Source organism: Coregonus lavaretus, assembly GCF_964263955.1.
Source record: "Coregonus lavaretus genome assembly, contig: HAP1_SCAFFOLD_509, whole genome shotgun sequence".
Taxonomy (NCBI): domain Eukaryota; kingdom Metazoa; phylum Chordata; class Actinopteri; order Salmoniformes; family Salmonidae; genus Coregonus; species Coregonus lavaretus.
The window spans coordinates 221,222-245,621 of NW_028158503.1; the positions used below are offsets into that span (position 1 = coordinate 221,222).

The 24,400-nt window shown below is 41.9% G+C and overlaps 1 protein-coding gene and 1 long non-coding RNA gene across 2 annotated transcripts in view; both read left to right on the forward strand.

The window, feature by feature from the left end:
- Nucleotides 1–13,900, forward strand: part of LOC311123896 (E3 ubiquitin-protein ligase Mdm2-like) — a 142,933-nt gene extending 129,033 nt beyond the window's left edge. The window contains exon 11 of the mRNA XM_084198112.1: nt 12,255–13,900. Coding sequence (XP_084054238.1) covers nt 12,255–12,878 — 624 coding nt within the window. The 3' untranslated portion in view covers nt 12,879–13,900. The remainder of the gene's footprint in view (nt 1–12,254) is intronic.
- Nucleotides 13,901–18,016: 4,116 nt separating this feature from the next.
- Nucleotides 18,017–20,858, forward strand: LOC311123890. Its single transcript, XR_014612659.1, has 4 exons — nt 18,017–19,453; nt 19,764–19,867; nt 20,022–20,100; nt 20,193–20,858. It is a non-coding gene; the product is annotated as an uncharacterized lncRNA (long non-coding RNA).
- The last annotated feature ends 3,542 nt before the right edge of the window (nt 20,859–24,400 follow it).

Below are 24,400 nucleotides of genomic sequence, written 5' to 3' on the forward strand. Positions count from 1 at the left end.
CTGTTGTCTAATCTAGTGGTGTTGTCTAATCTAGCTGTATGGCCTGTTGTCTAATCTAGCTGTATGGCCTGTTGTCTAATCTAGTGGTGTTGTCTAATCTAGTTGTATGGCCTGTTGTCTAATCTAGTTGTATGGCCTGTTGTCTAATCTAGTTGTATGGCCTGTTGTCTAATCTAGTTGTAGTGTCTGTTGTCTAATCTAGCTGTATGGCCTGTTGTCTAATCTAGTGGTGTTGTCTAATCTAGTTGTATGGCCTGTTGTCTAATGTAGTTGTATGGCCTGTTGTCTAATCTAGTGGTGTTGTCTAATCTAGCTGTATGGCCTGTTGTCTAATCTAGTTGTATGGCCTGTTGTTTAATCTAGCTGTATTGCCTGTTGTCTAATCTAGTTGTATGGCCTGTTGTCTAATCTAGTTGTATTGCCTGTTGTCTAATCTAGTTGTATGGCCTGTTGTCTAATCTAGTTGTATGGCCTGTTGTCTAATCTAGTTGTATGGCCTGTTGTCTAATCTAGCTGTATGGCCTGTTGTCTAATCTAGTTGTATGGCCTGTTGTCTAATCTATTGGTGTTGTCTAATCTAGCTGTATGGCCTGTTGTCTAATCTAGTTGTATGGCCTGTTGTCTAATCTAGCTGTATGGCCTGTTGTCTAATCTAGTTGTATGGCCTGTTGTCTAATCTAGCTGTATTGCCTGTTGTCTAATCTAGTTGTATGGCCTGTTGTCTAATCTAGTTGTATTGCCTGTTGTCTAATCTAGTTGTATGGCCTGTTGTCTAATCTAGTTGTATGGCCTGTTGTCTAATCTAGTTGTATGGCCTGTTGTCTAATCTATTGGTGTTGTCTAATCTAGCTGTATGGCCTGTTGTCTAATCTAGTTGTATGGTTTGTTGTCTAATCTAGTGGTGTTGTCTAATCTAGCTGTATTGCCTGTTGTCTAATCTAGTTGTATTGCCTGTTGTCTAATCTAGCTGTATTGCCTGTTGTCTAATCTAGTTGTATGGCCTGTTGTCTAATCTAGCTGTATTGCCTGTTGTCTAATCTAGCTGTATTGCCTGTTGTCTAATCTAGTTGTATTGCCTGTTGTCTAATCTAGCTGTATGGCCTGTTGTCTAATCTAGCTGTATGGCCTGTTGTCTAATCTAGCTGTATTGCCTGTTGTCTAATCTAGTGGTGTTGTCTAATCTAGTTGTATTGCCTGTTGTCTAATCTAGTTGTATGGCCTGTTGTCTAATCTAGTGGTGTTGTCTAATCTAGCTGTATTGCCTGTTGTCTAATCTAGTTGTATGGCCTGTTGTCTAATCTAGTTGTAGTGTCTGTTGCCTAATCTAGTGCTGTTGTCTAATCTAGTGGTGTTGTCTAATCTAGCTGTATGGCCTGTTGTCTAATCTAGCTGTATGGCCTGTTGTCTAATCTAGCTGTATTGCCTGTTGTCTAATGTAGTTGTATGGCCTGTTGTTTAATCTAGTTGTATGGCCTGTTGTCTAATCTAGTTGTATGGCCTGTTGTCTAATCTAGCTGTATGGCCTGTTGTCTAATCTAGCTGTATGGCCTGTTGTATAATCTAGTTGTATGGCCTGTTGTATAATCTAGTTGTATGGCCTGTTGTCTAATCTAGTGGTGTTGTCTAATCTAGTTGTATGGCCTGTTGTCTAATCTAGTTGTATTGCCTGTTGTCTAATATAGCTGTATGGCCTGTTGTATAATCTAGTTGTATGGCCTGTTGTCTAATCTAGTTGTATGGCCTGTTGTCTAATCTAGTTGTATGGCCTGTTGTCTAATCTAGTTGTATGGCCTGTTGTCTAATCTAGTTGTATGGCCTGTTGTCTAATCTAGTTGTATGGCCTGTTGTCTAATCTAGTTGTAGTGTCTGTTGTCTAATCTAGCTGTATGGCCTGTTGTCTAATCTAGTGGTGTTGTCTAATCTAGTTGTATGGCCTGTTGTCTAATGTAGTTGTATGGCCTGTTGTCTAATCTAGTGGTGTTGTCTAATCTAGCTGTATGGCCTGTTGTCTAATCTAGTTGTATGGCCTGTTGTCTAATCTAGCTGTATTGCCTGTTGTCTAATCTAGTTGTATGGCCTGTTGTCTAATCTAGTTGTATTGCCTGTTGTCTAATCTAGTTGTATGGCCTGTTGTCTAATCTAGTTGTATGGCCTGTTGTCTAATCTAGTTGTATGGCCTGTTGTCTAATCTAGCTGTATGGCCTGTTGTCTAATCTAGTTGTATGGCCTGTTGTCTAATCTATTGGTGTTGTCTAATCTAGCTGTATGGCCTGTTGTCTAATCTAGTTGTATGGCCTGTTGTCTAATCTAGCTGTATGGCCTGTTGTCTAATCTAGTTATATGGCCTGTTGTCTAATCTAGCTGTATTGCCTGTTGTCTAATCTAGTTGTATGGCCTGTTGTCTAATCTAGTTGTATTGCCTGTTGTCTAATCTAGTTGTATGGCCTGTTGTCTAATCTAGTTGTATGGCCTGTTGTCTAATCTAGTTGTATGGCCTGTTGTCTAATCTATTGGTGTTGTCTAATCTAGCTGTATGGCCTGTTGTCTAATCTAGTTGTATGGTTTGTTGTCTAATCTAGTTGTATGGCCTGTTGTCTAATCTAGTGGTGTTGTCTAATCTAGCTGTATTGCCTGTTGTATAATCTAGCTGTATGGCCTGTTGTCTAATCTAGTTGTATGGCCTGTTGTCTAATCTAGTTGTATGGCCTGTTGTCTAATCTAGTGCTGTTGTCTAATCTAGCTGTATTGCCTGTTGTCTAATCTAGTTGTATTGCCTGTTGTCTAATCTAGTGGTGTTGTCTAATCTAGCTGTATGGCCTGTTGTATAATCTAGCTGTATGGCCTGTTGTATAATCTAGTTGTATGGCCTGTTGTCTAATCTATTGGTGTTGTCTAATCTAGCTGTATGGCCTGTTGTATAATCTAGCTGTATGGCCTGTTGTCTAATCTAGTTGTATGGCCTGTTGTCTAATCTAGCTGTATGGCCTGTTGTCTAATCTAGTTGTATGGTTTGTTGTCTAATCTAGTTGTATGGCCTGTTGTCTAATCTAGTGGTGTTGTCTAATCTAGCTGTATTGCCTGTTGTATAATCTAGCTGTATGGCCTGTTGTCTAATCTAGTTGTATGGCCTGTTGTCTAATCTAGTTGTATGGCCTGTTGTCTAATCTAGTGCTGTTGTCTAATCTAGCTGTATTGCCTGTTGTCTAATCTAGTTGTATTGCCTGTTGTCTAATCTAGTGGTGTTGTCTAATCTAGCTGTATGGCCTGTTGTATAATCTAGCTGTATGGCCTGTTGTATAATCTAGTTGTATGGCCTGTTGTCTAATCTATTGGTGTTGTCTAATCTAGCTGTATGGCCTGTTGTCTAATCTAGTTGTATGGCCTGTTGTCTAATCTAGTTGTATGGCCTGTTGTCTAATCTAGTTGTATGGCCTGTTGTCTAATCTAGTGGTGTTGTCTAATCTAGCTGTATTGCCTGTTGTCTAATCTAGTTGTATTGCCTGTTGTCTAATCTAGCTGTATGGCCTGTTGTATAATCTAGCTGTATGGCCTGTTGTCTAATCTAGTTGTATTGCCTGTTGTCTAATCTAGTTGTATGGCCTGTTGTCTAATCTAGTTGTATGGCCTGTTGTCTAATCTAGTGGTGTTGTCTAATCTAGCTGTATGGCCTGTTGTATAATCTAGCTGTATTGCCTGTTGTCTAATCTAGTTGTATTGCCTGTTGTCTAATCTAGCTGTATTGCCTGTTGTCTAATCTAGTTGTATGGCCTGTTGTCTAATCTAGTTGTATGGCCTGTTGTCTAATCTAGTTGTATGGCCTGTTGTCTAATCTAGTTGTAGTGTCTGTTGCCTAATCTAGTGCTGTTGTCTAATCTAGTGGTGTTGTCTAATCTAGCTGTATTGCCTGTTGTCTAATCTAGTTGTATGGCCTGTTGTCTAATCTAGCTGTATTGCCTGTTGTCTAATCTAGCTGTATTGCCTGTTGTCTAATCTAGTTGTATTGCCTGTTGTCTAATCTAGCTGTATGGCCTGTTGTCTAATCTAGCTGTATGGCCTGTTGTCTAATCTAGCTGTATTGCCTGTTGTCTAATCTAGTGGTGTTGTCTAATCTAGTTGTATTGCCTGTTGTCTAATCTAGTTGTATGGCCTGTTGTCTAATCTAGTGGTGTTGTCTAATCTAGCTGTATTGCCTGTTGTCTAATCTAGTTGTATGGCCTGTTGTCTAATCTAGTTGTAGTGTCTGTTGCCTAATCTAGTGCTGTTGTCTAATCTAGTGGTGTTGTCTAATCTAGCTGTATGGCCTGTTGTCTAATCTAGCTGTATGGCCTGTTGTCTAATCTAGCTGTATTGCCTGTTGTCTAATGTAGTTGTATGGCCTGTTGTTTAATCTAGTTGTATGGCCTGTTGTCTAATCTAGTTGTATGGCCTGTAGTCTAATCTAGCTGTATGGCCTGTTGTCTAATCTAGCTGTATGGCCTGTTGTATAATCTAGTTGTATGGCCTGTTGTATAATCTAGTTGTATGGCCTGTTGTCTAATCTAGTGGTGTTGTCTAATCTAGTTGTATGGCCTGTTGTCTAATCTAGTTGTATTGCCTGTTGTCTAATATAGCTGTATGGCCTGTTGTATAATCTAGTTGTATGGCCTGTTGTCTAATCTAGTTGTATGGCCTGTTGTCTAATCTAGTTGTATGGCCTGTTGTCTAATCTAGTTGTATGGCATGTTGTCTAATCTAGTTGTATGGCCTGTTGTCTAATCTAGTTGTATGGCCTGTTGTCTAATCTAGTTGTAGTGTCTGTTGTCTAATCTAGCTGTATGGCCTGTTGTCTAATCTAGTGGTGTTGTCTAATCTAGTTGTATGGCCTGTTGTCTAATGTAGTTGTATGGCCTGTTGTCTAATCTAGTGGTGTTGTCTAATCTAGCTGTATGGCCTGTTGTCTAATCTAGTTGTATGGCCTGTTGTCTAATCTAGCTGTATTGCCTGTTGTCTAATCTAGTTGTATGGCCTGTTGTCTAATCTAGTTGTATTGCCTGTTGTCTAATCTAGTTGTATGGCCTGTTGTCTAATCTAGTTGTATGGCCTGTTGTCTAATCTAGTTCTATGGCCTGTTGTCTAATCTAGCTGTATGGCCTGTTGTCTAATCTAGTTGTATGGCCTGTTGTCTAATCTATTGGTGTTGTCTAATCTAGCTGTATGGCCTGTTGTCTAATCTAGTTGTATGGCCTGTTGTCTAATCTAGCTGTATGGCCTGTTGTCTAATCTAGTTATATGGCCTGTTGTCTAATCTAGCTGTATTGCCTGTTGTCTAATCTAGTTGTATGGCCTGTTGTCTAATCTAGTTGTATTGCCTGTTGTCTAATCTAGTTGTATGGCCTGTTGTCTAATCTAGTTGTATGGCCTGTTGTCTAATCTAGTTGTATGGCCTGTTGTCTAATCTATTGGTGTTGTCTAATCTAGCTGTATGGCCTGTTGTCTAATCTAGTTGTATGGTTTGTTGTCTAATCTAGTTGTATGGCCTGTTGTCTAATCTAGTGGTGTTGTCTAATCTAGCTGTATTGCCTGTTGTATAATCTAGCTGTATGGCCTGTTGTCTAATCTAGTTGTATGGCCTGTTGTCTAATCTAGTTGTATGGCCTGTTGTCTAATCTAGTGCTGTTGTCTAATCTAGCTGTATTGCCTGTTGTCTAATCTAGTTGTATTGCCTGTTGTCTAATCTAGTGGTGTTGTCTAATCTAGCTGTATGGCCTGTTGTATAATCTAGCTGTATGGCCTGTTGTATAATCTAGTTGTATGGCCTGTTGTCTAATCTATTGGTGTTGTCTAATCTAGCTGTATGGCCTGTTGTATAATCTAGCTGTATGGCCTGTTGTCTAATCTAGTTGTATGGCCTGTTGTCTAATCTAGCTGTATGGCCTGTTGTCTAATCTAGTTGTATGGTTTGTTGTCTAATCTAGTTGTATGGCCTGTTGTCTAATCTAGTGGTGTTGTCTAATCTAGCTGTATTGCCTGTTGTATAATCTAGCTGTATGGCCTGTTGTCTAATCTAGTTGTATGGCCTGTTGTCTAATCTAGTTGTATGGCCTGTTGTCTAATCTAGTGCTGTTGTCTAATCTAGCTGTATTGCCTGTTGTCTAATCTAGTTGTATTGCCTGTTGTCTAATCTAGTGGTGTTGTCTAATCTAGCTGTATGGCCTGTTGTATAATCTAGCTGTATGGCCTGTTGTATAATCTAGTTGTATGGCCTGTTGTCTAATCTATTGGTGTTGTCTAATCTAGCTGTATGGCCTGTTGTATAATCTAGCTGTATGGCCTGTTGTCTAATCTAGTTGTATGGCCTGTTGTCTAATCTAGTTGTATGGCCTGTTGTCTAATCTAGTGGTGTTGTCTAATCTAGCTGTATTGCCTGTTGTCTAATCTAGTTGTATTGCCTGTTGTCTAATCTAGCTGTATGGCCTGTTGTATAATCTAGCTGTATGGCCTGTTGTCTAATCTAGTTGTATTGCCTGTTGTCTAATCTAGTTGTATGGCCTGTTGTCTAATCTAGTTGTATGGCCTGTTGTCTAATCTAGTGGTGTTGTCTAATCTAGCTGTATGGCCTGTTGTATAATCTAGCTGTATTGCCTGTTGTCTAATCTAGTTGTATTGCCTGTTGTCTAATCTAGCTGTATTGCCTGTTGTCTAATCTAGTTGTATGGCCTGTTGTCTAATCTAGTTGTATGGCCTGTTGTCTAATCTAGTTGTATGGCCTGTTGTCTAATCTAGTTGTATGGCCTGTTGTCTAATCTAGTTGTAGTGTCTGTTGTCTAATCTAGCTGTATGGCCTGTTGTCTAATCTAGCTGTATTGCCTGTTGTCTAATCTAGTTGTATGGCCTGTTGTTTAATCTAGTGGTGTTGTCTAATCTAGTTGTATGGCCTGTTGTCTAATCTAGTTGTATGGCCTGTTGTCTAATCTAGCTGTATTGCCAGTTGTCTAATCTAGCTGTATTGCCTGTTGTCTAATCTAGTTGTATGGCCTGTTGTCTAATCTAGTTGTATGGCCTGTTGTCTAATCTAGTTGTATGGCCTGTTGTCTAATCTAGCTGTATGGCCTGTTGTCTAATCTAGTTGTATGGCCTGTTGTCTAATCTAGTGGTGTTGTCTAATCTAGTTGTATGGCCTGTTGTCTAATCTAGTTGTATTGCCTGTTGTCTAATCTAGTTGTATGGCCTGTTGTCTAATCTAGTTGTATGGCCTGTTGTCTAATCTAGCTGTATTGCCTGTTGTCTAATCTAGTTGTATGGCCTGTTGTCTAATCTAGTTGTATTGCCTGTTGTCTAGGCGGCAGGTAGCTTAGTGGTTAAGAGCGTTGTGCCAGTAACCGAAAGGTCGCTGGTTCTAATCCCCGAGCCGACTAGGTGAAAAATCTGTCGATGTGCCCTTGAGCAAGGCACTTAACCCTAATTGCTCTTGTAAGTCGCTCTGGATAAGAGCGTCTGCTAAATGACCAATTATTTATTATTTATTTTGTCTAATCTAGTTGTATGGCCTGTTGTCTAATCTAGTTGTATGGCCTGTTGTCTAATCTAGTTGTATGGCCTGTTGTCTAATCTATTGGTGTTGTCTAATCTAGCTGTATGGCCTGTTGTCTAATCTAGTTGTATGGTCTGTTGTCTAATCTAGTGGTGTTGTCTAATCTAGCTGTATTGCCTGTTGTCTAATCTAGTTGTATTGCCTGTTGTCTAATCTAGCTGTATGGCCTGTTGTATAAGCTAGCTGTATGGCATGTTGTCTAATCTATTGGTGTTGTCTAATCTAGCTGTATGGCCTGTTGTATAATCTAGCTGTATGGCCTGTTGTCTAATCTAGTTGTATGGCCTGTTGTCTAATCTAGTTGTATGGCCTGTTGTCTAATCTAGTGGTGTTGTCTAATCTAGCTGTATTGCCTGTTGTCTAATCTAGTTGTATTGCCTGTTGTCTAATCTAGCTGTATGGCCTGTTGTATAATCTAGCTGTATGGCCTGTTGTATAATCTAGTTGTATGGCCTGTTGTCTAATCTATTGGTGTTGTCTAATCTAGCTGTATGGCCTGTTGTATAATCTAGTTGTATTGCCTGTTGTCTAATCTAGTTGTATGGCCTGTTGTCTAATCTAGTTGTATGGCCTGTTGTCTAATCTAGTGGTGTTGTCTAATCTAGCTGTATGGCCTGTTGTATAATCTAGCTGTATTGCCTGTTGTCTAATCTAGTTGTATTGCCTGTTGTCTAATCTAGCTGTATTGCCTGTTGTCTAATCTAGTTGTATGGCCTGTTGTCTAATCTAGTTGTATGGCCTGTTGTCTAATCTAGTTGTATGGCCTGTTGTCTAATCTAGTTGTATGGCCTGTTGTCTAATCTAGTTGTAGTGTCTGTTGTCTAATCTAGCTGTATGGCCTGTTGTCTAATCTAGCTGTATTGCCTGTTGTCTAATCTAGTTGTATGGCCTGTTGTTTAATCTAGTGGTGTTGTCTAATCTAGTTGTATGGCCTGTTGTCTAATCTAGTTGTATGGCCTGTTGTCTAATCTAGCTGTATTGCCAGTTGTCTAATCTAGCTGTATTGCCTGTTGTCTAATCTAGTTGTATGGCCTGTTGTCTAATCTAGTTGTATGGCCTGTTGTCTAATCTAGTTGTATGGCCTGTTGTCTAATCTAGCTGTATGGCCTGTTATCTAATCTAGTTGTATGGCCTGTTGTCTAATCTAGTGGTGTTGTCTAATCTAGTTGTATGGCCTGTTGTCTAATCTAGTTGTATGGCCTGTTGTCTAATCTAGTTGTATGGCCTGTTGTCTAATCTAGTTGTATGGCCTGTTGTCTAATCTAGTTGTATGGCCTGTTGTCTAATCTAGTTGTATGGCCTGTTGTATAATCTAGTTGTATGGCCTGTTGTCTAATCTAGTTGTATGGCCTGTTGTCTAATCTAGTTGTATGGCCTGTTGTATAATCTAGTTGTATGGCCTGTTGTCTAATCTAGTGGTGTTGTCTAATCTAGTTGTATGGCCTGTTGTCTAATCTAGTTGTATGGCCTGTTGTCTAATCTAGTGGTGTTGTCTAATCTAGTTGTATGGCCTGTTGTCTAATCTAGTTGTATGGCCTGTTGTCTAATCTAGTTGTATGGCCTGTTGTCTAATCTAGTTGTATGGCCTGTTGTCTAATCTAGCTGTATGGCCTGTTGTCTAATCTAGTTGTATGGCCTGTTGTCTAATCTAGTTGTATGGCCTGTTGTCTAATCTAGCTGTATGGCCTGTTGTCTAATCTAGTTGTATGGCCTGTTGTCTAATCTAGCTGTATGGCCTGTTGTCTAATCTAGTTGTATGGCCTGTTGTCTAATCTAGTTGTATGGCCTGTTGTCTAATCTAGTTGTATGGCCTGTTGTCTAATCTAGCTGTATGGCCTGTTGTCTAATCTAGTTGTATTGCCAGTTGTCTAATCTAGCTGTATTGCCTGTTGTCTAATCTAGTTGTATGGCCTGTTGTCTAATCTAGTTGTATGGCCTGTTGTCTAATCTAGTTGTATGGCCTGTTGTCTAATCTAGTTGTATGGCCTGTTGTCTAATCTAGCTGTATGGCCTGTTATCTAATCTAGTTGTATGGCCTGTTGTCTAATCTAGTGGTGTTGTCTAATCTAGTTGTATGGCCTGTTGTCTAATCTAGTTGTATGGCCTGTTGTCTAATCTAGTTGTATTGCCTGTTGTCTAATCTAGTTGTATGGCCTGTTGTCTAATCTAGTTGTATGGCCTGTTGTCTAATCTAGTTGTATGGCCTGTTGTATAATCTAGTTGTATGGCCTGTTGTCTAATCTAGTTGTATGGCCTGTTGTCTAATCTAGTTGTATGGCCTGTTGTATAATCTAGTTGTATGGCCTGTTGTCTAATCTAGTGGTGTTGTCTAATCTAGTTGTATGGCCTGTTGTCTAATCTAGTTGTATGGCCTGTTGTCTAATCTAGTGGTGTTGTCTAATCTAGTTGTATGGCCTGTTGTCTAATCTAGTTGTATGGCCTGTTGTCTAATCTAGTTGTATGGCCTGTTGTCTAATCTAGTTGTATGGCCTGTTGTCTAATCTAGCTGTATGGCCTGTTGTCTAATCTAGTTGTATGGCCTGTTGTCTAATCCAGTTGTATGGCCTGTTGTCTAATCTAGCTGTATGGCCTGTTGTCTAATCTAGTTGTATGGCCTGTTGTCTAATCTAGCTGTATGGCCTGTTGTCTAATCTAGTTGTATGGCCTGTTGTCTAATCTAGTGGTGTTGTCTAATCTAGTTGTATGGCCTGTTGTCTAATCTAGTTGTATGGCCTGTTGTCTAATCTAGCTGTATGGCCTGTTGTCTAATCTAGTTGTATGGCCTGTTGTCTAATCTAGTTGTATGGCCTGTTGTCTAATCTAGTTGTATGGCCTGTTGTCTAATCTAGTGGTGTTGTCTAATCTAGCTGTATGGCCTGTTGTATAATCTAGTTGTATGGCCTGTTGTCTAATCTAGTTGTATTGCCTGTTGTCTAATCTAGCTGTATGGCCTGTTGTATAATCTAGCTGTATGGCCTGTTGTATAATCTAGTTGTATGGCCTGTTGTCTAATCTAGTTGTATTGCCTGTTGTCTAATCTAGCTGTATGGCCTGTTGTATAATCTAGCTGTATGGCCTGTTGTATAATCTAGTTGTATGGCCTGTTGTCTAATCTAGTTGTATTGCCTGTTGTCTAATCTAGCTGTATGGCCTGTTGTATAATCTAGTTGTATGGCCTGTTGTCTAATCTAGTTGTATTGCCTGTTGTCTAATCTAGTTGTATGGCCTGTTGTCTAATCTAGCTGTATGGCCTGTTGTCTAATCTAGTTGTATGGCCTGTTGTCTAATCTAGTGGTGTTGTCTAATCTAGCTGTATGGCCTGTTGTATAATCTAGTTGTATGGCCTGTTGTCTAATCTAGTTGTATTGCCTGTTGTCTAATCTAGCTGTATGGCCTGTTGTATAATCTAGCTGTATGGCCTGTTGTATAATCTAGTTGTATGGCCTGTTGTCTAATCTAGTTGTATTGCCTGTTGTCTAATCTAGCTGTATGGCCTGTTGTATAATCTAGCTGTATGGCCTGTTGTATAATCTAGTTGTATGGCCTGTTGTCTAATCTAGTTGTATTGCCTGTTGTCTAATCTAGCTGTATGGCCTGTTGTATAATCTAGTTGTATGGCCTGTTGTCTAATCTAGTTGTATTGCCTGTTGTCTAATCTAGTTGTATGGCCTGTTGTCTAATCTAGCTGTATGGCCTGTTGTCTAATCTAGCTGTATGGCCTGTTGTCTAATCTAGTTGTATGGCCTGTTGTCTAATCTAGTTGTATGGCCTGTTGTCTAATCTAGCTGTATGGCCTGTTGTCTAATCTAGCTGTATGGCCTGTTGTCTAATCTAGTTGTATGGCCTGTTGTCTAATCTAGCGGTGTCGTCCAATTTAGCTCTATTATCTGTTGTTTAATCTAGTTGTAATGTCTGTTGTCTAATCTAGCGCTGTTGTTTAATCTAGCGCTGTCGTCTGTCTAATCTAGCGGTGTCGTCTGTCTAATCTAGCGGTGTCGTCTGTCTAATCTAATCTAGCGGTGTCGTCTGTCTAATCTAATCTAGCGGTGTCGTCTGTCTAATCTAATCTAGCGCTGTCGTCTGTCTAATCTAGCGGTGTCGTCTGTCTAATCTAATCTAGCGCTGTCGTCTGTCTAATCTAGCCGTGTCGTCTGTCTAATCTAATCTAGCGTTGTCGTCTGTCTAATCTAGCGGTGTCGTCTGTCTAATCTAATCTAGCGGTGTCGTCTGTCTAATCTAATCTAGCGCTGTCGTCTGTCTAATCTAGCGGTGTCGTCTGTCTAATCTAATCTAGCGGTGTCGTCTGTCTAATCTAATCTAGCGGTGTCTTCTGTCTAATCTAGCGGTGTCGTCTGTCTAATCTAATCTAGCGGTGTCGTCTGTCTAATCTAATCTAGCGGTGTCGTCTGTCTAATCTAGCGGTGTCGTCTGTCTAATCTAGCGGTGTCGTCTGTCTAGTCTAGCGGTGTCGTCTGTCTAGTCTAGCGGTGTCGTCTGTCTAATCTAGTGGTGTCGTCTGTCTAATCTAGCGGTGTCGTCTGTCTAATCTAGCGGTGTCGTCTGTCTAATCTAGCGGTGTCGTCTGTCTAATCTAGCGGTGTCGTCTGTCTAATCTAGCGGTGTCGTCTGTCTAATCTAGCGGTGTCGTCTGTCTAATCTAGCGGTGTCGTCTGTTGTGTTTCAGGACTACTGGAAGTGCTCGAAGTGTGAGGAGTTGAACCCTCCCCTGCCCCGTAACTGCAACCGCTGCTGGAAGCTAAGAAAGGACTGGTTTCCCCAGTCTGACAGCAACTCTGCTATCACCACCACCACCACCACCAACCTCAAACCTTCGTCCCCCAAGCTTTCCCCAGCCCCGACAGAGACAGACGAGACCGAGGCTGAAGGACTGGATGTCCCAGACGGGAAGAGAGCCCAGTCGCCCCTTCCCCTCCTCAAAGACTCCCAGGAATTGGTGTCCGTCTCTGGCCCCGATTCCAAAGAGTCAGCCTGCTCCTCCCAGCCCTCCACCTCTTCTTCTTCTTCCAGTGGTGTAGGCTCAGGCTCGTCCTCTAGCGCCCCCTTCAGCCAGGAAGTGATGGCACCAGACCTGGAGCGCTTCAACAGCCAGGAGGCTCACCTCCCCGCCAGCTGCCTGGAGCCCTGCGTCATCTGTCAGACCAGGCCCAAGAACGGCTGCATTGTACACGGACGCACCGGACACCTCATGGCCTGTTACACCTGCGCCAAGAAACTGAAGAAGAGGAACAAGCTGTGTCCAGTCTGCAGGGAGCACATCCAGTCCGTCGTCTTCATTTATCTCAGCTGAGGACGGCTATCGGCTAGACTGGCTGGCATCCCAAATAGAAGTCTATTCCCTATGTAGTGCACTACTTTCAACCATGGCCCATAGGGCTCCGGTCAAAAGTAGTGCACTATATAGGGAATAGGGTGCCATTCTCTGGTCTAAAGTAGTGCACTACATAGGGAATAGGGTGCCGTTTAGGATGTAACCTATAGCTACACCCACTCCCTGATCCAAAACACCATACCTCAGAATTAATAAATGTGTATATATGTTTCATTGTTTATTTGGAAGTGGTTTTATTTCTGAACGGTCTGAGTGTCTTGACTCTACCAAGCAAGGTGCCAGTTGTTGATTTGTGATGGATTTATAGTGATAATAATCTCCTGATGTGTTCTATCTAGGGTTTCAAATGGATCAAATTCTGTTAGCAGTGATATATTCACTTTATTTTATTAGTTTGATTTGAATAAAGTATGTCTATCAAAATAACACTTATATATTGGGAACTATGGTAGTTTTTGTTGTTTTATTTTTCACCTAGTCTTCCCTCTATCCTGCACAGATGATTTTGATAATGATAGTCTTATAATTGGATCTATAATGATATGGGGTAAATCTATGTGAAAGTCAACGTTCACCGGCAGAAAGAGACATTTGTTGTTTGTTGTTGCCGAGGGGACTACTTTTCATTAAATCTCAGCAAACATGCCCTATTCCCTTTATAGTGCACTACTATTGACCAGGGCCCATGGGGTGCCATTTGGGCTGCACGCTTAACACTGAAGCGCTGCTACTTTCTCAAGTCTCAACCCGGGCAAGCCAACTGACTGAAGTTAAACATTTAAGGCTGTCGTTATGCCGTTGGAGCGCTGAAGAGACCTTTGAATGATATTAAAATCAGGTTTTGATTTGTGTGGGCTGACGTGTTTTTGGTTTGACGTGTTTCGGCGCACAATTGGCCCAGCGTCGTCCGGGTTTGGCCAGGGGTAGGCCGTCATTGTAAATAAGAATTTGTTCTTGTTAAATAAAGGTTAAATAATGAATGTGGTAATTTGCTCTTATGCTAATGATCTAACTTTTTACCTTTGTGTAAAGCGTTATTCCATTAACAATGTGTGATCTACATTACATATACACAAAAGTATGTGGACACTTTCACATTTGTGGATTCGGCCATTTCAGCCACACCCGTTGCTGACAGGTGTATACAAATCGAGCACACCGCCATGCAATCTCCATAAAAACAAACGTTGGCAGTAGAATGGCCTTACTGAAGAGCTCCGCGACTTTCAACGTGGCACCGTCACAGGATGCCACCTTTCCAACAAGTCAGTTCGCCATGCTAGAGCTGGCCTTGTCAACTGTAAGTGCTGTTATTGTGGAGTGGAAATGTCTAGGAGCAACAACGGCTCAGCCGCGAAGTGGTAGGCCACACAAGCTCACAGAACGGGACCGCCGAGTGCTGAAGCGCGTAGCGAGTAAAAATCGTCTGTCCTCGGTTGCATCACTCACTACCGAGTTCCAAACTGCCTCTGGAAGCAGCGTCAGAACAAGAACTGTTCGTCGGGAGTCTTCATGAAATGGGTTTCCATGGCCGAGCAGCCGCACACAAGCCTAAGATCACCAATGCCAAGCATCGCCTGGAGTGGTGTAAAGCTCGCCGCCATTGGACTCTGGAGCAGTGGAAACGCGTTCTCTGGAGTGATGAATCACGCTTCACCATCTGGCAGTCCGACGGACGAATCTGGGTTTGGCGGATGCCAGGAAAACGCTACCTGCCCACCTTGCAGAGTGCCTACTGTAAAGTTTGGTGGAGGAGGAATAATGGTCGGGGGCTGTTTTTCATGGTTCGGGCTAGGCCCCTTAGTTCCAGTGAAGGGAAATTGTAACGCTACGGCATACAATTACATTCTAGACGATTCTGTGCTTCTAACTTTGTGGCAACAGTTTGGGGAAGGCCCTTTCCTGTTTCAGCATGACAATGCCCCCGTGCACAAAGCGAGGTCCATACAGAAATGGTTTGTCGAGGTCGGTGTGGAAGAACTTGACTGGCCTGCACAGAGCCCTGACCTCAACCCCATCTAACACCTTTGGGATGATTTGGAACGCCGACTGTGAGCCAGGCCTAATCGCCCAACATCAGTGCCCGACCTCACTAATGCTTGTGGCTGAATGAAAACAAGTCCCCACAGCAATGTTCCAACATCTAGTGGAAAGTCTTCCCAGAAGAGTGGAGGCTGTTATAGCAGCAAAGGGGGGACCAACTCCATATTAATGCCATGATTATAGAATGAGATGTTCGACAAGCAGGTATCAACATACTTTTCATCGTTGTGCCAAAATGTCAATGTGTGACATTAGGTCTAAATTATTTCCATGTGTATTTCCAGAAATAGAGGTGAATAAACTTAGGCCAAACTTTGTTTATTGTATTTATTCAAATACCATTTAAACATTTAAAACTCTTATTCCATTTTCTTCATTTCACATAGGTCAAATCTGTGACATCAATTTCCCATTCAGTGTAATGGAGTTCAGTGTAATGGAGTTCAGTGTCATGGAGTTCAGCGTCATGGAGTTCAGCGTCATGGAGTTCAGCGTAATGGAGTTCAGCGTCATGGAGTTCAGCGTCATGGAGTTCAGCCTCATGGAGTTCAGCGTAATGGAGTTCAGCCTCATGGAGTTCAGCCTCATGGAGTTCAGCGTCATGGAGTTCAGCCTCATGGAGTTCAGCATCATGGAGTTCAGCGTCATGGAGTTCAGCCTCATGGAGTTCAGCGTCATGGAGTTCAGCGTCATGGAGTTCAGCGTCATGGAGTTCAGCGTCATGGAGTTCAGCGTCATGGAGTTCAGCGTAATGGAGTTCAGCCTCATGGAGTTCAGCGTCATGGAGTTCAGCGTAATGGAGTTCAGCCTCATGGAGTTCAGCGTCATGGAGTTCAGCGTCATGGAGTTCAGCCTCATGGAGTTCAGCGTCATGGAGTTCAGCGTCATGGAGTTCAAATTAACACTTACAGTGGGGAGAACAAGTATTTGATACACTGCCGATTTTGCAGGTTTTCCTACTTACAAAGCTTGTAGAGGTCTGTAATTTTTATCATCGGTACACTTCAACTGTGAGAGACGGAATCTAAAACAAAAATCCAGAAAATCACATTGTATGATTTTTAAGTAATTAATTTGCATTTTATTGCATGACATAAGTATTTGATACATCAGAAAAGCAGAACTTAATATTTGGTACAGAAACCTTTGTTTGCAATTACAGAGATCATACGTTTCCTGTAGGTCTTGACCAGGTTTGCACACACTGCAGCAGGGATTTTGGCCCACTCCTCCATACAGACCTTCTCCAGATCCTTCAGGTTTCGGGGCTGTCGCTGGGCAATACAGACTTTCAGCTCCCTCCTAAGATTTTCTATTGTGTTCAGGTCTGGAGACTGGCTAGGCCACTCCAGGACCTTGAGATGCTTCTTACGGAGCCACTCCTTAGTTGCCCTGGCTGTGTGTTTCTGGTCGTTGTCGTGCTGGAAGACCCAGCCACGACCCATCTTCAATGCTCTTACTGAGGGAAGGAGGTTGTTGGCCAAGATCTCGCGATACATGGCCCCATCCATCCTCCCCTCAATACGATGCAGTCGTCCTGTCCCCTTTGCAGAAAAGCATCCCCAAAGAATGATGTTTCATTCACATTTACATTTTAGTCATTTAGCAGACGCTCTTATCCAGAGCGAGTTTCCACCTCCATGCTTCACGGTTGGGATGGTGTTCTTGGGGTTGTACTCATCCTTCTTCTTCCTCCAAACACGGCGAGTGGAGTTTAGACCAAAAAGCTATATTTTTGTCTCATCAGACCACATGACCTTCTCCCATTCCTCCTCTGGATCATCCAGATGGTCATTGGCAAACTTCAGACGGGCCTGGACATGCGCTGGCTTGAGCAGGGGGACCTTGCGTGCGCTGCAGGATTTTATTCCATGACGGCGTAGTGTGTTACTAATGGTTTTCTTTGAGACTGTGGTCCCAGCTCTCTTCAGGTCATTGACCAGGTCCTGCCGTGTAGTTCTGGGCTGATCCCTCACCTTCCTCATGATCATTGATGCCCCACGAGGTGAGATCTTGCATGGAGCCCCAGACCGAGGGTGATTGACCGTCATCTTGAACTTCTTCCATTTTCTAATAATTGCGCCAACAGTTGTTGCCTTCTCACCAAGCTGCTTGCCTATTGTCCTGTAGCCCATCCCAGCCTTGTGCAGGTCTACAATTTTATCCCTGATGTCCTTACACAGCTCTCTGGTCTTGGCCATTGTGGAGAGGTTGGAGTCTGTTTGATTGAGTATGTGGACAGGTGTCTTTTATACAGGTAACGAGTTCAAACAGGTGCAGTTAATACAGGTAATGAGTGGCGAACAGGAGGGCTTCTTAAAGAAAAAATAACAGGTCTGTGAGAGCCGGAATTCTTACTGGTTGGTAGGTGATCAAATACTTATGTCATGCAATAAAATGCAAATGAATTACTTAAAAATCATGTGATTTTCTGGATTTTTGTTTTAGATTCCGTCTCTCACAGTTGAAGTGTCCCGATGATAAAAATGACAGACCTCTACATGCTTTGTAAGTAGGAAAACCTGCAAAATCGGCAGTGTATCAAATACTTGTTCTCCCCACTGTATATATTGGTAACGATGGTAGTTTTTGTTGTTTTATTTTCACCTAGTCTTCCCTCTATCCTGCACAGATGATTTTGATAATGATAGTCTTATAATTGGATCTATAATGATATGGGGTAAATCTATGTGAAAGTCAACGTTCACTGGCAGAAAGAGACATTTGTTGTTCGTTGTTGCCGAGTGGGTAGTTGCTAGGGGACTACTTTTCATTAAATCTCAGCAAACATGCCTCAACCTGTTCTCTCCTCCCATCTAGTACTTACCCCACCTGACAAGCCTCCCATCTAGTACTTACCCCACCTGACAAGCCTCCCATCTAGGGGTGTAACGATCCATCTACTACATCGATGTATCGATTTATATTCTTATGATCCAACTACATCGATCTGTGCTCGGCGAGTTGGCCTTTTGGACAACATATATCAATCTAACATCGTTTTAAAATGTAATAAATCGATTGTATCGATACTAGGAAATAACCCATTGGATTTAAGCACGTCAGACTTTATATGGATGTTTTTTCTTAGCACTTTTAATGATAAAGGCTTTAAACATTACTCGATTCAGTCTGCCTACGAGCCAGAAGCCGACGAGCGAGAAATTATCAAGCCACCATTGGGTGTGGAAACACTTTGGCTTTTGCAAAGACAGAGATGTTCTAAATAAGTCGCTCGCTGTTTGTAGGATATGTAAAGGTCAAGTAAAGTACAACGGCAACACGACAAATCTCTCCAACCACCTACTAAGGCGCCATGGGATTTCACACAACACCGACCGTCCAGGCACCTCTTGCAGCGTTCCCGCTGCTACAGCAGCGAAAGGTAAAGTAAACTCTGGAGAAGCCTCAGGTCTCGCCTGCATGTTTAGTCAGAGACTAGGCCAAAACTCAGCTCGGGCGAAAAACATCACGGCAACAATTGCCAAGTTTATCTGCAAAGACATGCGACCCTACAGTGTGGTTGAAAATCCGGGATTCCGTGAAATGATTCAAACATTGGAGCCAAGGTACACAATACCAAGCCGACAACACATCTCAGAAAAGGTTATTCCTGCATTGTACGAAAGTACTAAGAATGATGTGAAGCTGTCGCTTTCTCAAGCTGAATGAGTAGCGATAACGACAGATGGCTGGACGTCATGCTCAAATCAAGGGTATGTGACAATTACCTCTCATCACATTGATCCGGAGTGGAAAATGAAGACCTTTGATCTGCTAACCAGAGTTTTAAATGAAGCCCATACTGGTAAAAATATTGGCGCGTTACTGCGTGAAGCCTGCATGGAGTGGAAAATCTACGACAAGAATCCTGCCATCGTCACAGATAACGCCAGGAATATGATTGTGGCCGGTGCAGAAGCCCAGTTCAGTCCACACATTACCTGCTTCGCACATACACTCAACCTTGCCTCGCAGAAGGGTTTGGGGGTGGACCGTGCTTCCAGGTTGTTGGGGAAAGTGCGAAAAATTGTTGGATATTTTCACCGCAGCCCGATTGCATGTCACACCCTACAGGAAAAACAAACTGATGGATTCACCAAAACATAAACTGATCCAAGACATAATCACCAGATGGAACAGTTCATTCGAAATGCTTGAACGTTTTTTGGAACAACAGCCAGCTATAATGGCAACTCTGATGTCCAAGGATCTACGAAAGGGGGTCACAGATGTAGGCACGCTGAGTGAGAGTGATATTGCCAACATGGATGACATTGTTCAGTTGATGGGTCCTGTCAAAATGGCAACCACTGTGATGTGTGAAGAAGACCAGCCAACTCTCTCTGTAATTGCTCCTCTTCAAGCAAAACTGCTGAAACACCTACAGCCATGCGAAGACGACTCAACCCTGGTTGCAGAGATTAAGAGGGTGATGGCCAGTGACCTCTCCACACGCTACAGAGGCACCCAAGATGCTCTCAACATAGGTAATTAATTTGGAGTCTTAATTAAAATCAACTTGGTTAATATTTTAGGTTATTAGACTGTATTAATTTGTAAAATGCCACACCTTTGCGTTTTCAAGTTTGAATTTGAGTTGTTTTTTCATATGGAAAAGTAAACAAGAAATTCTTAGTTCATGGTGGCTTTACATCATCACTGTGCCACATTTCTTTTAAACATACTAAAGTTTAATCTTCTGATTATTTTGTGTATGAGGAGGTGGTCATCACTTGCAATTTCAGGTCAACTTAATTTAATTATGCAATGAATGCAATATTCTTGTTCTTTAAACAGCATCAGCGTTGGACCCGTGATTTAAAGAACTGCCCTACCTGGAAAAAGAGGACAGAGAACAGGTCTACACAAAACTGGTTTTAGAGGCAGAAGTGTCCCACCAGGTAACTCTTCTCTCCTCTTTCCTCTGCTCTTTTCTCTTCTCCCCTTTCATTTGTCCTCTCTCAAATCTCATCTGTTCTTTATCTTCCTCTAAATTTATGTGTGCAGTATTACAGAGCAGAAATTTGAACAGTTCACACATTCTTACATCAATAGATGCAAGCAATGGGAAATCAGGAGGAAGACGAGGGAAGCTCAAGCACAAAGCTGTCAGGATTCAATGAAGAGACCACAGGTGTGTTTCATGTGATACCAATAAAAGATTGTTGTTGTTTTGTATTAATGAGAAACATGACTATATTTTGAAATATATTTCTTATATTGTAGCTCCAAATGAGTCACCTCCTTGTAAGAAGAAAGCCTTAGATGCGCTGTTTGGCGATTCCTTCACCCAAAGAGAAAGAAAATCCACAAGCGAGACAGCCAGAGCAGAGGTGTTAAGGTACCGAGCAAAAGATGCGTTGCCTTTGACTGAAAATGCCATGAAGTGGTGGAGATCTCAGGAGAATGAGCTACCTGTACTTTCCACCCTTGCTAAACGGTACCTGTGCATTCCAGGCACCAGTGTGCCAGCAGAACGAGTTTTTAGTACTGCTGGCGACATAGTGAACGCACAGAGAAGTGTTCTGCGGCCAGATCATGTTGATCAGTTGATATTTTTGAAAAAAAATCTGTAGTCATTGAAGAGTAGCCTAGTAGGTTACACTTGATCTTTTGTTGAATATTGTTTGTTTATTAAAATGAGAGTAGTAGCAGGTTTATCCACTGCTCATTCAACCTGAAGAAATGTTGGTTGCACTTTATTTTTGATATTAATACTGTATTTGTATTGTAATGTTGAAAAACAAAAGCAGAAGTAGCAGGTAAACCTACTCTTTATTCAACCTGAAGAGATGTTGGTTGCACTTTATTTTTGATATTAATATTGAATATTTTCATGTTGAAAAACAAAAGCAGAAGTAGCAGGTAAACCTACTGTTAATTCAACCTGAAGAGATGTTGGTTGCACTTTATTTTTGAACATCTTGGCATGGTTCTGTTATAATCTCCACCCGGCACAGCCAGAAGAGGACTGGCCACCCCTCATAGCCTGGTTCCTCTCTAGGTTTCTTCCTAGGTTTTGCCTTTCTAGGGAGTTTTTCCTAGCCACCGTGCTTCTACACCTGCATTACTAGCTGTTTGGGGTTTTAGGCTGGGTTTCTGTACAGCACTTCGAGATATTAGCTGATGTAAGAAGGGCTATATAAAATAAAATTGATTGATTGATTGATATTAATATTGAATATTTTTATGTTGAAAAACAAAAGCAGAAGTAGCAGGTAAACCTACTGTTGAAATGTTGGTTGCACTTACTGTACTTTTATTGAAAATGTATTGAATATTGAAAATGAGATCAGACAATTTTAACTTCCTGTTAATTCAACCTAAAGTGTTGTTTGCACTTTATTCAAATAAAATGTGAATGCATTTGCCATTCATTGTTGTTTACTTGTTTATTTATATTCATAATTAATTGATACCTGATTCCATTACAAGAAACAGGAATCTAGGAAACTTCACCTGCACTGTCCAGTATCCAGGTATTTATTTCAGTCACACTGGTTGAATTTTTGGCTAAAAGGTTACTGAATCGATTTCAAGTCACTGAATCGTTTCGGATCGTATCATTCTAAATGAACCAATATCGTCCTTGAATCGTATCGACAACCACGAATCGTGATACAAATCGAATCGTTGTTAAAACGAATCGTTACACCCCTACTCCCATCTAATACTTACCCCACCTGACAAGCATCCCATCTAGTACTTCTAGCCTTCTTTGCTTTTCCCCTCCACTGTGATCTTAGTCTTGGCTGTCATGGCTTTCCCCTCCACAGTGATCTTAGTCTTGGCTTTCCCCTCCACAGTGATCTTAGTCATGGCTTTCCCCTCCACTGTGATCTTAGTCTTGGCTGTGAGAGGAGCATTAATGTGTCATGTTCTACTAGTGCTGAGGAATACCAGGATTTGTTTTCCCTCTAAGATAAATATTTGATACCTCATATTAAAGATATGTATTTATGGCAACGTCATCAATACACTTGATGTCCGACAAACAACAGTTTTACAACAGAGAGCTCAAACAGACCGGTCCTTCAGTAAAACAAATCGATATTCCTTTGTCCAAGAGGACATCTGCCTTATTTTTCTTTGCTGATGACATTTCGCGCCCTGAACTTATAACAAAAGGCTTGCTAGCTGATGTTCAGTGCTGCCTTGGTTTTGAATTTGGTGGGAGAGCCGAGGCTGGTCGTCTTGCGCTGAACAAATATTATGAAACTCCTGTAAAATCATGAAAGCCCATTGGCTAATCAGGATTGACATACTTTGGGAACAACAACATTGCAGTGAACAGCAATGCAATTTCAAAACCAATGTATGCAATTTCAATTATTTACTCCAGTTTATAAACACAAATAAACTGGAGAAAATAAGTGAGATAATTACAGCTCTGGTGGACATTCCTGCAGTCAGCATGCCAATTGCACGCTCCCTCAAAACTTGAGAAATCTGTGTCATTGTGTTGTGTGACAAAACTGCACATTTTAGAGTGGCCTTTTATTGTCCCCAGCACAAGGTGCACCTGTGTAATGATCATGCTGTTTAATCAGCTTCTTGATATGCCACACCTGTCAGGTGGATGGATTATCTTGGCAAAGGAGAAATGCTCGCTAACAGGGATGTAACCACATTTGTGAACAAAATTCTAGAGAAATAAGCTTTTTGTGCGAATGGAACATTTCTGGGATCTTTTATTTAAGCGCATGAAACATGGGACCAACACTTTCCATGTAGTTCAGTATAGATCATTCTAAGAAACAGCAACAGCCTAGTGCGTTTCTGTTGAGAGAGAGGTGGGAAATGCAGTCAGTGTGTTACACTGGACCATAATAAGATCTGGGCCGGAGTTTCACATTCCACATGCGGAGCCCATTAGGAGTGAGGCAGGGCACACTGTTTCTATTTGATTCCCCTTCACACCAGACAGAGGGAGCAGAGGCTTCTCTCACATGATGGTCTTCCTTTTAGACAAATCCCCCAACAAAGCATCCAATATTGTTTCATTGTAAAATGTATTTCCCCGCAGAAGGGAAAGGTGTGTGGGGATACAGATCCATCTGTCCTACCAATAAGAGTTTCACCATAAATACATTGTAGAGGAGGTAAAGGTATGGACATATCTTTAATAATGTCCTCCGACACATTGAGTAAATGTGCATCTACATAAGCTGGATACATTCAGATTTCTAAATTGATATTTACATTCAGATTTTGACTGGATAACAGAGCTAGTCAAACTGACACTGTGGTTTTCTAATAGCTCAACTAGTATAATCCCTGTGCTAGCCTTATTGGTCAATCAACCTCAGCAAAGTGGCAAACATAGATGAAATCTACTCAAGCTGCAAGAGGCCTAATGTGAAGTAGCCACTGAAGTGGAATGATGCCTATACAGGTTATAAGTGTTCTCTCTTGCTGTCTAGCTAGTTAGAGTGGACGCTGGTGGCCACTGCGATCTCCCCGTGCTTGTTCTTGGCTCTGCAGATGTATCTTCCAAAGTCGATGGTCTCCAGGTCATCGACGGCCATGACGCTCTGGAAGACGCGGGTGGTGTGTCTCACAAGCTGAAGAGACGAAACACCAAGGTCAAGCATCACTGAGAAATGGTGACATCCAGTTTACCTGGCCAGGATAAGTCCATGTGAAGCTGACGTCCATCTCTGGCTCTCCCGGGACAGTACAGGTGATGTTGATGTTGTCTCCTCCCCTTGAAGAGGAAAGGGACGCTTCAATGGTAACGTATGATGGCCCACTAGGCACTGCCAACAGAGTTAAGGAAGGACAAACCACATTTATTATAGGATATCTATTGGACAAACAATGTTATTGACCAAGTGCTGTCCAGATGGCTACGTGGTTACAGCTGTCACTGACTGTTTTAGGATAGAACACATTTCTAGTGGACAGTAAGGATTGGAAACATACTTCCTTGGTCGACTTCCACCTAAACCTTAATACTGGTCTCTCCGCCTTCCTGTCAAAACTGAAGTGAGAGATTGATATCACCAGGGCCCAGTTTTTCAAAAGGTATCTGATCGGATTTCGGCAATCGGATAGGATTAAATGCATAGAAATAGAATGAATAGCATTGACTTGAATGGGATTCTATTTCTATGGATTTAATCCTATCCGATTGCCAAAATCCTATCAGATAACCTTTTAAAAACTGGGCCCTGAACCACAGTGTTTCCATTTCATAAATTCACCACTGATCCATCCCACTTAAAGCAGCCAAAATGCAGCCAAAATGGGTCCATGTTTCCACTGCCGTAGGCACAGGTCCACTTAAACAAAGTGTGCTCTTGTGTCATGGAGCAACTGCCTTTTATTTATCACCCTAATAATATCATGTAATTTTATTGGACTAAATGCAGTTTGTATGTGCTGCCCTGCCCTGATCCATTTAAATAATAGACAGTGCGTTTCCCTCAAAA